Here is a 13,981-nt window from a genome sequence, read left to right on the forward strand (position 1 = left end):
CCAGGTTTGACCCAGATAACTCAGGGAAATGAGAAAATACATCTTGGTGGTGCTGCTTTTCTGATCCAGCTGGCTAGCAGCCCCTCTACCAATGTGGGTGTGTGTGCTTGTGGACAAATTCATAGGTGGAAAGACCTAGAATACTTGAAATGCAGAAAGCTCCTTTATGGAACTTGATTAGTACTCCTCCTTCTTCCAAAGGATGATGTGAGAAGCGAGCTGAAGAAAAAGAGGACTTGTATTCTGACGTGCCACAGAAAGACCAAGGAGATTTAATTGTCCACAGCATCTCAATACATTCTATGTTCCAAGCTTAAGCATGCATCAGAATCAACTGCAGCGCTTATTAAAACACAGCTTACTGGGCCGCAGACCTAGAATTTCTGATTCTGGGTAGAAGAATTTGCATTTCTAACAAGAGCACAGGTGATGTGCATACTGCTTTGAGAACTACTGACTTAGATATCTGAATCACTGTCCAGTGTCATCTATTATAAAATACTCACAGCCACTTCTGGGTCAGGAAGACGTGCTGATCAAAACAGGCATTAAGTGTGTTTAGGCAGTAGGTGTAAGGCTTTCTCTGGCTAGTAGCCACTTCACTTCATTAGCCCTACGTGTCTCTTTAAACAATTCCCAGTAGCTCCCAAGATATTGGACCTTTGAGAGAACAGGGGAAATTTCTGTAACTGACAGTTTATCATGGATACAAAACATTAAAATGGCTCAATATTTAAATCTGAAAAGTGTTCAGAAATTCTCAGATGGAATGCATTAGATAAAGTACTAAGTATTGACATGCATGAAGAATGTTTTATTATAAACCCGTTTTCACTTTCTTACAGCTTTCCAAAAAAATTAGCCTTTTGTGTAAAATTTTCCATGCTAGGTTTCAGCCCAAAGGTGATTTTTTTTGCAAAGTTTGAGAAAAATGTATTAAATAGTTTTGAGTTATGAGAAGATGAAAAAAGCCCACATGATTTTTCCACTTTGAAAGCAATTTCAGGCTTTTTTTTAAAAAAAAATATGCAGATAACTAAAAAATGGCTGAAGTTGAAAAGTTGAAACTTTCCACGTATCTTGTTTTCAGCAAGGTAGTCTTCTGGTAATTCAGAAAAGAAATTAAATGTGTTTGTGCAAACACTTTAAACAGATAAATATATATTTGAATAAATGCATAAATGTTTGGAAAAATTGGCATTTCTGCATACTGAATATAAACTTCCCTTGGAGTGGGGGATTTATTGTTTTCTGAAATGGAGAACCTTTCACAAATCAGCGTAGTTGTTGACTGCCTGGCCATTGTGGTTTTCACACATCAGGATCACTAATGGGTCAAACGGAGATAACTGAGGAACTACTGCACACTCTATTGGCAGGATCCCCCAACTCCCCTCACACTCTAATCCCCCTTCAGTGCCCAGCTCAATTCTGGGATTCTGACTCACTCTCTTCTGAGTTAATGTCTGCCACAACACCAACGCCCTTTCTCTCTCATCCCCCAGAACACTCACTTATGCTCTCATTTCTCCATGTTCCCTGCTAACACCTCCAAAAGCGTTCACCTGCTTCCCACTGTGTATGTGAAGAACTCAATTATTAAAGAAACATCAGTAGAAACCTTAAGTTTAAGCAACCAGGCCATATAGGTTTTGGTGTTTGAGAAAATAACTTACTTTTACCATCTATAATCAAAACCATTTTAACTAACCCACCTGGAGAGAAGATAATGGGAAAGTTAGAAAACAGAATACAGAGCCCTAGCTCTGCCACTTTCTAGCTAAACGGCAAATGGGTTACAGCATAACTCCTTGGAATATCAAGTTACTTATCTGTAAAATGTGAAAAGTTAGGATGCTAAATGACCTTGCTATATGTGAACATGTTCTGTAAATTTCAAATGAAGGCTGGATATAATTGCTGTCAGTAATGACAATAGTATCAATTTTAAAATCTTACTTAGGTTTCTAGACTCAAATGAAGAACCAAGTATAGTCATATATATCCTAATAAGAGGGGAAAAAAACTTTTACAAGGATGCACTCAAACATTAAGAAAAATTCAATTTTTCTGGTTTTTAAGTGTGCCAGCTTTAAAGACAAATAAAAGGAAACTTCCTCCAATAACTATTCCTGTTTTTCTTTCATTTTCAACATCTCTTTCTTCATGGGGCTATTCTCTTCAGCATACAAAGATGTTAAATTCTCTCCCCCTTTCAGGAAAAATATGTTCACTTGACCAGTTTCTTCCTTAAATTATCACCCTGGCCTCTCCCCTTAACTGGCCAATCTTGGATCACTATCCATTTACCACCTAACTTCCTGCATCCTCTTTCTCCCACTGTTTCACTAAAAATGTTATCTTTAAGGTCATCAATGACCATCCAACACCAGAAGCCTTAAGTCCTCATCCTCTTCAGTCAGTCTTACACTCAACTCTGTCACCTAGTTTCAGTCACTTATTGCTTCGTGACATTCCACCCCAAAGCTTATGACTCAAAACAATTTTTCCTTTCATCCTGTCTCAGGATTCTGTGGGCTGAGCATTCAAACAGGGTCTTCTGTTCCCTACGGCATCAGCTGGAGTCACACTCGGTGGAGGATGGGATGAGCTGGAAGGTGTAGGAAGGCTTCACTCACATCTCTGGTGCCTCGGGATCCTCCATGTGGCCAGCTCAGCTTTCTCACACCGCAGGGGTCTCACGGTAACTGGAATTCTTACATGGCAGCTGGCTTCCAAGAGGAAGAAACAGAGGCTGCCAGTACTCTTAAGGTACTTCCACTGCATCCTATTGGTTAAAGCAAGTCACATGCCCAGCCCAAATTCAAGAGGGGAAATAGACTTCAACTTTTGAGACAGGAATGGCAAAGTATGTGTGGTCATTTTAGTCTACTGCATACCTACAGCTTTCTCGACTTTCTCCTTTCTCTTCTAGCTTCCATGACATATTTTAGTCTAAGCTAATGGCTTTCAAACTGTTTTTAACCTTGACCCATAGTTAAGATACACATTCTACACTGTAATCTAGGACATCAACACACACAAAAAGTGAAAGGTATAGGTATATTTTGAGCCTCTAAAATCTTGAATACCTAAAATATCACTGAGAATCTCTAAGGAAACAAAAGAGAATAAGGACTTTAAACAATAATAAAACAACACATTTAATTTTGTCAAACTTATCTTTATCATTATTTAGAACCTGTTTATTTTTACTTGAGACAGAATTATAACATAGTAATCTGTTTTCCCTACCAACAGTAAATTAGCAGCAACATACCAGAAGTAGGAAAGAGAAGTAGTGTCTTAAACAAAGGGAGGAGATAGGAAAACCATAAAATTGAGAAATAAATTGAAGAAGAAAAGCACGACCAACTTAGAAATTTCAGGACATTGTCAAAATTCCTTTAACTACTTCTTTTTTCCAAAAAAATTTTCCTCTTTATTTAAATATAAAACATATTTATTTAACTTAAAATTATATGGCGACTTCCCCAAACCAATTATTTTTGAATGTATCTTGAAGCACTGAAAATAAACCAACATATTCCACAGGTAGACTGAGACTCTTCTCTGTCATCTCTTGTCAAATTGAGGGCTACACACAGTAGTTAGTATTCTTAAGTTAGGCAAATAATTTAATTGATCACCATGAATAAATATTACTTTTATTTCGTTGAGTTTCTCTTCTGAGTCATTTAGCAATACCATTCAGAGGAACGTTGATATATCCAGTCAAAAAAAAATAAAATAAAAGACATTGCAAATTGAAGTGTCAGTGTTCTAAAGGAAGAGAAAATTTCATTTACAAGAGTAAATGGTCTGTTTAATGACCTACTATAGTAAAAAGAAACAGTTCTACTGAAAACAAATTTAAGAAATTCCTGATATATTCTGTGAAAGGTCTGAAATTATAAACAGAAAAGAAACATTAAGATAAAAAAAAAACTAACATTGTATATTCTGAACCACATGCTAGTTACAAATTTATTGTTTCTTTCACAGCACCAATACCCATATACATTACTTACAGGAATGAAACTACCATATTCAGACAAAATAAAAAAAATTCTGCTTCATTTATGAATGTTGCCCTTTGACTACATTTTTTTTCTAGTAAAATAGCACTATCAAAATGATGAGCTGAATCACTAAGAAAAAAATTCCTTTATAATTGCGTTATAGCCACACACACACCAGAAAAACATGTTTTTAAAGTTAATCTTTTCCTGTGGATGTGAACCCATTGTGGGTAGGACCCTTTCATGAAGCTGCTTTAGTTAAGATGTGGACCATCTCATTCAGGAGGGAACTTAATCCTATTTTGGAGTCCTTTATACATGGAATGAATATGCAGGTAGGGAGAGAGTAAGTGTAAGCAGGGAAGCAGGAAACTGAAAGCAATGAAATCTGGAAGACAGAGACCAGCAGACGCCACCACGTGCCTTGCCATACGGCAGAGGAGCCAAGGATCGCTGGAAGCTGGTCTTCAGGAAAAAAGCATTACCTTGATGATGCACTGATTTGGACATGTTACCATACTCTAACCGTAAGCGAATAAATTCGGATTGTTTAAGCCAAACCGTTTCATGATAATTTGCTTTAAGCAACCTAAGAAACTAAAACAATAATCAATATACACAACTGAGAAGGAAGATAAGCATATAATATATTTTAAACAAGTTTTTATCCAATTGGATAAAGTAACATGGAATTTAAAGGAGTGAGTTTAAGTAATCTGGAAATTTCATTTAGAGAGAAGGTATTTTTGCAACCAGAATACACAAAGGAAACTCTCTGTTATTGTGCATGTTTCCCAGGGAAGGTCAAATAATACAACAAAAACAAAAAACAACAAAAAAAATGAGCTTTTGTAGGATCTGCTATCCCTGGAAGGTGAGGAAGTATTATCATCAAATGCTATAAAAATAATTAGAGAAGCATAAAAGTTAAATTACTTAAAGTTCACTCCATGGCTCAGTGCATATCCCAAAGAATCAAGGGCTTCCAATTCCTAATCTTGAACTTTCTGCAAAAGACTCACTGGCAAAATCAGACTGCACATTTTAAACATATAGAACAGTGATGATAAGAGATAGAAGATTCTGGATAGTAGGGATAAGGAATTCAAGTTTTCTCCAAATTGTGAGTCACCTATGCCTTGAGCTGCAACATAATAAGTCATGTGAATCTAGTTGTGTAAACTTGCAGGACATATTGTACCATCCCCTCTGCTGTCATCCAAACACTGAAATAGCCATCAGATACCTTCTCAGACTCTCTTTGCAACCCACAGCTAATATAACCACACCCCACCCCTGCAATCAGACAGAATTGCAGCTGAATTCTGGCAAGGCACAGTTCTCTTGGTTCCTACCTATAAAAAGAAAGATGAAACTAGACTGCTTCTAAAATCCATCTCAGTTCTAAAATCCTATAACTCTAAAAATAAATTGTGCTTATTATTAAGTCATGATATAACTATTTAAGAGACTTCCAACTATCTATTTTCTGAAGATTATTTTTAGATTCCCTATTCTGGAAATTACTCTAAAAACATCTAAAGAATTTCCATTATTCTATGTACCAAATTTGCTAAAAGAAACAAACAAAAATATTTAAAGACCATATTTTTAAAGGTAATTATTTTCCCAGTATATTAAAATATAGGTCAGATAATATAAAAGTCTCTCAAAACAATTTTAAAAGTAAAGTTTTATATAATTAGTTACAAAAACACTGCAAAGAATTGAAATAAAACCAAATAGACTAGCTACTAAACTACATGTCCTCAAAATCTTATGGGAGTCAAATATTCCAGTAAAAGTAACAGGAGATGGAAACACCAGTTTCTTATTATCACACTTCATATGTTATAAAACATAACAGCTAACTTATTTTTGGCAAAATGATTAGGGATTGCAACACTCTGGCTTACACAAACTCTTCTGATTGTTAAATGCATCTCAAATGGAGCATGTCATGCTAACGTCAGGCATGCAAGCACTGTGCCGTCTTAGAGTAGCTCAGAGACGCTGAAATTTCAACACATTGGCAGAGATCACACCACCAATATTAACTAGCCCAGGTGTTTAAAGTGAGAGATAGTGAAAACTTCAACAATGCCGAGTTAATTGAAACCAGAGAAAGTTTTTGAACAATAAAAATCACACAGATGTTCACCTTCCTCCCCCAACAAAAGGCGAACTTTATGGACAATTTATTGCACATGTTATTCTCTAAAATTCACCCTTTTAAAGATAAAAATGCTATAATCACAGCATTAGTTATGTCTCCACAAATACACTAGGTTATGCTTATGTGTCATCTTTCCTTTCCTTTTTCACTGTTATTCATGAATGCATAAGAACACCTAAAAGTAGAGAAGTAATTAGAACGTTAAAAAGCTGAAAAGGCTGTAAGAAATTATACTAACCATAAGATGCATTGTATTTTCTTTCCCAAATGACATTGTGGATGCAAGCAAAAACAGGTTTCAAAGTAAATGTGTTGAACAATTTTTCAAATACACACAAAGGAAACATACATTACATGCAGAATAGATCTGGCACAAACACACAAATAGAAACTAAAAGGAGAGAACTGTGATAAGACTAACAGACTATGAAGGAATATTTTCTTCTCTATGTTTATAGAATAGTAATGCTATTACTATTTCAAATATGCAAGTATCCTTTTAAATATTGTTTTAGAAAGCTTTAAAAGTATCTAAATAACCAATAACCAAAACTTATATTTCATATCACTTTGCTACATTTTACTTGACACTTCCCAAACTAAGACATAAATTCAGTATTTTAATTGATATATTTATACATCTACATGCTTGACTGTATTTCACTCCAGTGGAATTCCAACTTTAATAGTGGCGGGGTTGGCAGCTCCTTGTGTGGCTCCCAGTGGTGCCCACGCCTCCTGGGATTTTTGCTCCTGTGTAATCTCCTTCCCTACAGTGTGGGCTGGACCTAGTGACTTGCTTCTAAAAAGCAGATGAGAGCAAACGTGACTGGATGTCATTCCTGTAATTAAGTTTTGGTTTTGACTTCCATCTTGCCAGCAGATTCTCCCGGCTCTTCTTGCATATTTGCTCTGATGAAGCAAGCTGGTGACGCTTGCATGGCAAGGAACTGAAGGCAGCCTCTGCCAAAATGCCAGTGATGAACTAAGGCCCTCAGCCCAAACACCCTCTGAAACTGAAACCAACCAACCACCACGCAAGTGAGCTTGAGAGCAGCCCCTTCTCAACTCCAGCCTTTGGATGAAACGGCAGCCCTGTCAGACTCCCGGATGGCAGCCTTCTGAGCAACAGGAGAGCAGAGGCTCCAGCTAAGCGGAACCGGGTACAAGACCCACAGAAGCTGTAAGATTATAGTAGTGTGTTACGTCGCTAAGATTTTGAGTAATTTCTTACACAGCAATAGTCAACAAGTATAGCAGTCAACAAAATGACTAAGCCAATGATTCCACTATCATTTCAATAATAACAACAACAATATAAGTAACTTTTATGATCCAGGCACCATTTGTAAATACTTTACAAAAATTCTCACAAAATTCCTCTGAGGAACATAATTTTTCCCCCAAATTTTTATTGTGGTAACGTATATACATGAGAAAATTTCCCATTTTAACCACTTTCAACTGTACAATTCAGTGGTGTCCATTACATTAACAACATTGTTTTACCATTACCGCCATCTATTGCCAAAACTTTCCTATCACTCCAAAAAGAAGCTGTGTACTCGTTAAGCATTAACTATTCCCCATTCCCCACCCTAATCCCCACCTCTGGTATCCTGTATTCTAGTTTCTGTCTCTGTGAATTTGTAGATTCTACTTATATCATATAAATGAGATCATGCAACCTTTGTCTTTTTTCATCTGCCTTATTTCACTCAACCTGATGTCTTCAAGGTTCATCTGTTATCTAGCACGTATCAAAACGTCATTCTTTTTTATGGCTGATAATATACCATTGTATGTATGTATCACATTTCGTTTATCCAGCCATTCACCGATGAACACACTTTTTGGCTATTGCGACTATGTAGCTATAAACACTGTGGTACAAATATCTGTCCAAGTCCCTGCTTACAACTCTTTTGGGTATATGCTTAGAAATGGGATGGCCAGGTCATATGTTAATTCAATATTTAAATTTCTGAGGAACTGCCAAATTGTTTTCCACAGTGGCTGCACCATTTTTCATTCCCACCAACAATACACAAGAGCTCCTATTTTTCCACATCCTAGCATCCTCGCCAACATAACTTTCCATTTATTTTAATAACCATACTAGTGGATGTGAAGTACTATCTAATGGTAGTTTTTGATTTGCATTTTCTTAATGGCTAATGATGCTAAACATCTTTTCATCTACTTAATGACCATGTGTATATCTTCTTTGGGGAAATGTTTATTCAAGTCCATGGTTTATTTTTTTTAAATTGGTTTGTTGGTATTTTGTTGTTTAGTTGTAGGAGTTCTTTATATATTCTAGATATTAAATCCTTATCAGATATATGGTTTGCAACTATTTTCTCCCATTCTGTAGGTTATCTGTTTATTTTTTTTTATAAGGTCCTTTGGTGCAATAAAAGTTTTTAATTTTGAAGAAGTCTAATTAATTAATTTTTTTTTCTTTTGTAACTCATGCTTTTGGTGTTACATCAAGAATCCAATCCCTAATACGAGCTCCTGAAGATACTCTCCTCTGTTTTATTTCAGGAGTTTAACATATTCTTATATTTAGGTCTTTGATCTGTTTTGAGTTATTTTTGTACATGGTATGAGGGAGCAGTCCACTATCACTCCTCTGCATGTGGACATGCAGTTCTCCAAGTGCCACTTGTTGAAAAGACTACTCTTTCACCATTGAATGGATTTGGCACAGTTGTGAAAAAAATCAATTTGCCACAGATGTGGTTTATTTTTGAACTCTCAATTCTGTTCCCGTAGTCTGTATGTCTATATTTATATCAGTACTACAATGTTTGATAACTGTAGCTTTGTAATAACTTTTGGATTTGGGAAGTGTGAGTCCTCCAACTTTGTTCTTTTTCAAGGTGTTTTTGGCTATTTTACATGAATTTGATGATTGGCCTTTCCATTCTTGCAAAGAAGGCTATTGTACTTTTGATTGAGATTGTGTTGAATTTGTAAATCACTTTGGGTAATACTGATATTTTAACTCAATAGTCTTCCAATTCATGAATACGAAATTTCTTTCCATTTAATTAGGTCTACCTTAATTTTTTCCAGCAATGATTTATACTTTTCCATGTTCAATTCTTTATATCTTTGGTTAAATTTATTCCTAAATATATGATTTTTTCAGATGCTGTTACAAATGGAATTGTTCTTTGATTTCTTTTTTCATTGTTCATTGCTGGTTGTGCTGGTTTGGATGTATTATGTCCCCCAAAACTCCAAGTTCTTCAATGCAGTCTTGTGTGGGCAGATGTATTAGTGTTGATTAGGTTGGAACCTTTTGATTGAGTGCTTCCATGGAGATGTGACTCAATCAACTGTGACGGAAAAGTTTGACTGGATAATTTCCATGAAGGTGTTAACCCCGCCCATTCAGGGTGGGTGTTAATTGCATCACTGGAGTCATATAAAGGAATTCACAGGCAGAAGGACCTCAGAGCAACTGAGAGTGATATTTTAAAGAGGAGCTGCAGCTAAGAGAGGACAAAATGCCCCAAGAGCAACAGTTTGGAGAACGCCATTTTGAAACGCCACCTGGGAGCAAGCGGACACCAGCCATGTGCCTTCCCAGCTAACAGAGGCTTTCCGGACGCCATTGGCCATCCTCCAGTGAAGGTACCCTGTTGTTGATGCCTTACCTTGGACATTTTATGGCCTTAAGACTGTAACTGTGTAACCAAATAAACCCCCTTTATAAAAGCCAATCCATTTCTGGTGTTTTGCATAATGGCAGTATTAGCAAACCAGAACACTGGTGTACAGAAATGCCACTAACTGTGTGCATTGTACCAGTATCTTGTCACTTTGCTGAATTGGTTTTTACTGGCTCTAGCAGCTTTACTGTAAATTTTTAGGAATTTTTATATAAAAGATCATGTCATCTGGAAATAAAGTTTTACGTCTTCCTTTCCAATGTGGATGCCTTTTATTTCTTTTTCTTACACAACTGTTCTGGCTAGAACATCAGTGTTGAATAGTAGTGGTGACAGTGGGCATCCTTGTCTCATTTCTGATCTTAGGCGGAAGCTTTCAGTCTTATACTGTTGGGTTTGATGTTAGATGTGTGTCTGTTATAACACTAAAGATTTGGTGTTCCATAAGGATATCTCTCTGCCTATCAACTATGATGTTGGTAATGATGACAATGATGATAATAAATTGTCTTCCTTCTGAAAGGAGGGATAAACTTTTGCAAAATACCCTCCATACTATACTATAGAATTTAACTAGTCTTTGTCCCAGTACCTAGGTGATATCTAACTCTTTAGAACTTCCCATGATAAGACTGTCTTTTGTTATTCATGGTGGCCTCCAGAGCTCACCTGAATCGTTTCTGCTAAAGAAATGACTCAGGGTTTAGACTCTGAGTCATATCATTCTCAAAGAGATTGAGTTCAACTAGGTTGGCAATGACTCCATTAATCAAGCTTACAAAATGAAACTCCAATAAAAACTCTTGGGCACTGTATTAGTTAGGGTTCTCTAGGGAAACAGAATCAACAAGAGATATCTATAAATATAAGATTTATAAAAGTGTCTCACGCAACTGTGCGTATGCACGAGTCCAAATTCCATAAGGCAGGCAGCAGCCTGGAAACTCCAATGAAGATATCTCATGAACTCCTCAGGCAGCAAACTGGCAACTCCAATGAATGTGTTCGATGACTCCTCAGGCAACGAACTGGCAACTTTAATGAACTCCTCAGGAAAAGTTTCGCTGGTCAGCCAAAGAAGAAGTGAAGGTCCTTTGTCTCACTTAAAAGCCTTCAAATGATTGGATTAAATCCAGCTGATTGCATTGTCTCACTGTGGAAGGCATGCCCTTCACTGATGCAATCAGTCACAGCTGCAGCCAATTGACTGATAATTTAATAAACCAGCCTTCTGGTTTCTTAACCAGCCACAAACGTCCTTGCAGTAACAGGCCAGTGCTTGCTTGACCAGACACCTGGGTATACCATCACCTGGCCAAGTTGACACATGAACCTAACCATCACAGGCACCAAAGCTCCAGAGAGCTTCCATGATTCATAACACAAATCTATGTGCCAGGAGGGCAATAAGTTCTGACTCCAAGAGCAGAGGACATGGAAACTTGTGTTTGAGACCCTTCCAGACCTTGCCCTATGAGTCTCTTCTTATTTGTAATCCTTTTTGCTATAATAAAACTGTAAAGTATATAGTTCTTTCCTGACTTCTGTTAGTTATGCCAGAGAATTATCAAACCTGAGGGGGTAGTGGAAACCTCTGATTTTGTAGCCAGTTAGCCAGAAGTGAGGGTGGTCCTGGGGACCCCCAAACTTATGCCTGGTAACTGAGGACTGCCCTTGACTTGTGGAGTTTGACCTAACTCTACATAGTTAGAGTCAGAATTAAACTGAAGTTCTGTCTGAAGCTACTGAAGTCATTCTGCACATTCCCAATAAACACAAATTCTTCTTAAGCCTTAAACTTGTGAATGCTCTTAAACATATGTTTACAAAAGACAGCAAATTACATGTAACATAAGAACTTCAGTTCACCCTAGATTCAAAGGCATTCATTTGGAAAATTATCTTCTTCAGCCTTATTTTTGAAACATTATGGGAACTGCATGAACATGCACTCATACAAATGCACAGCGAAATGGAGATAAAGACAAAGGCAGCTAACAAGTATTCCTCCCTATGTTCTATTCATCAGTTAAACAAGAGAGCTATTAGACTATGTAAAGCAAAAGAGAAAAGAGAGCTTTGGAAGATTTGTACAAGTGCCTAATCGAGCACCTACAGCCACCTCCTAAGGTATACTTACCGGAAGCTCAGGGGCACGCTTCAGTATCTGAAGAGAAAAATAGCAGCCTATTGAATGGCCAATTAACACAAGTTTCATTCCCTTTGGCACATGAGTTCTCAGGAAAGCTAGTTTGTGCTCTACTTGACCTTGGATTCCATAGATGTCTTTAATTTCTTGAGCATTTGAATCTAAAAGCAAAAATAAGAGCATGTTTTCATTCAGTAAGTGAAAGTAATCTTTTCACTGGGAAAAATATCTAAACAAAATAACAATAATGACAGCAGGAATTACCATTCATCAAAAGCCTCTAACAGCCAGACACAGTATTAGTCATTTTAGTTACAGTCTATCGATCAATGCTTGTGTAGTAGTCTGAAGCTGTTATGTAGCCCAGAAAAGGCCATGTTCTTTTAATCCATTCCTGTGGTTGCAGACCTATTACAGGTGGAACTTTTTGATTAGGTTATTTCAACCGAGATGTGACCCACTCCATTCAAGGTGGGTCTTCATGCCATTACTGGAGTCCTTTATAAGACAATAAAGGACACACAGAAAATGCCCAGAGAGCTCAGAGAAACCCCAGAGAAGCTCAGATACACCGGCACATCCACAGAAACTAAGAGAGGAAGCCACTGAAGCCAGAAGCTGAAAGCAACACCCAGGAGAGAAGGACCAGCAGACACTGCTAAGTGCCTTCCCAGATGTCAGAGGTGTCCCAGATGCCGACAGCCTGTCTTCAGAGAAGGTATGGTCTTGCTGATGCCTTAATTTGGACCTCTTCATGGCCTTAGAACTATACTATTTGAAAGCTAATAAATCCTCATTGTAAAAGCCAACCCATTTCTGGTATATTGCATTTCGGCAGCTTTAGCAAACTGAAAGACCTCACAAAAACCTTGGAAAGGAAGTATTATTATCCTCATTTTACACACGAAAAACCGAAAGCTCATGATCATGAACTGTCAACTATCCCATAAACTACTCTTAATTTAGGCTCTCAACTTAAGCATGCATCAGAATTCCCTGGAAGGCTGGTTAAAACAGACTGCTGGGCCCCACTCAGCAATTTTTCTGATTCAGAAGGTCTGAGTGGAGCTCAAGAACCTGCAATTCTAAGGAACCACTGGTTTAGGCTAAGTTATATTATTAGCCAACTAAGAGAATCCATGGCACTGCTTCAATATTTTAGGTAATTTTTTCTTTTTTTTTTTCTTTTTGGTGTAAGAAACTAATGCTGGAAGTCTTAGTAGAAATACTACAAACTGTTCCTTTTACCAGCCCACACGGTTGCCAAATTACATTCCTTTCATACATATAATATAAAAAACACAATCTCTCAATCCCCCTGCCTTTCTTTTCCATAATGCTTACTGCCATTTAACATACCATAAATTTTACATAATTTTTTTTCTCCACTAGAATGTAAGCTGAATAGTATTTTTGTGCACTGTCATATTCTTAATGCACACAGGAGGTATTAAGCAAATGGAATGTGCTTATGGAATGAATGAATGAGTGAATGCATGAACACTCAGCCCCTGGCCAAAAGATAGTGACCATCCATGAGAAAGCTGCCCCATGAACAACTGTCAATATTGCAAGTGACTCAACACACAAAGATACACTCTGGATTTTCTGCTATACTGAGATGACTTTGGGCAACCACGTGGCTGTTACCAAATCAAGTAACAACCGGGGGTTGGGGGTGGGGGGCAGGGACCCTGTTTCTTCTGTATTTCCCATCATCTTATTTAAAGAACTTATAATCTGGACAGACTCCTCAACTAGAAACCATGTTCACCTTCAGCTTCTCCTTCACCCTCATCCAACTGGTCACCAAGTTCAGGCTGTTGATTCTTTCTCCTAAAAGTATCTCAAATTTCTCTCTCTCTCTTTATCCCCACTGTCACTGCATTCATTTAAGACCTTAACATTTCTCACCAACGCAGTGAAAACACTAACAGGTGTCCTTGTT

At 37.3% G+C, this 13,981-nt stretch overlaps 1 protein-coding gene across 1 annotated transcript in view; it reads right to left on the bottom strand.

Annotated features, from left to right (window-relative positions):
• Positions 1–13,981, bottom strand: part of LDAH (lipid droplet associated hydrolase) — a 150,943-nt gene that overhangs the window by 86,307 nt on the left and 50,655 nt on the right. The window contains exon 4 of the mRNA XM_037812830.1: positions 12,025–12,194. Within this exon, the coding sequence (XP_037668758.1) occupies positions 12,025–12,194 (170 nt within the window). The remainder of the gene's footprint in view (positions 1–12,024; positions 12,195–13,981) is intronic.

This window comes from Choloepus didactylus, chromosome 20, assembly GCF_015220235.1.
Source record: "Choloepus didactylus isolate mChoDid1 chromosome 20, mChoDid1.pri, whole genome shotgun sequence".
NCBI lineage: Eukaryota > Metazoa > Chordata > Mammalia > Pilosa > Megalonychidae > Choloepus > Choloepus didactylus.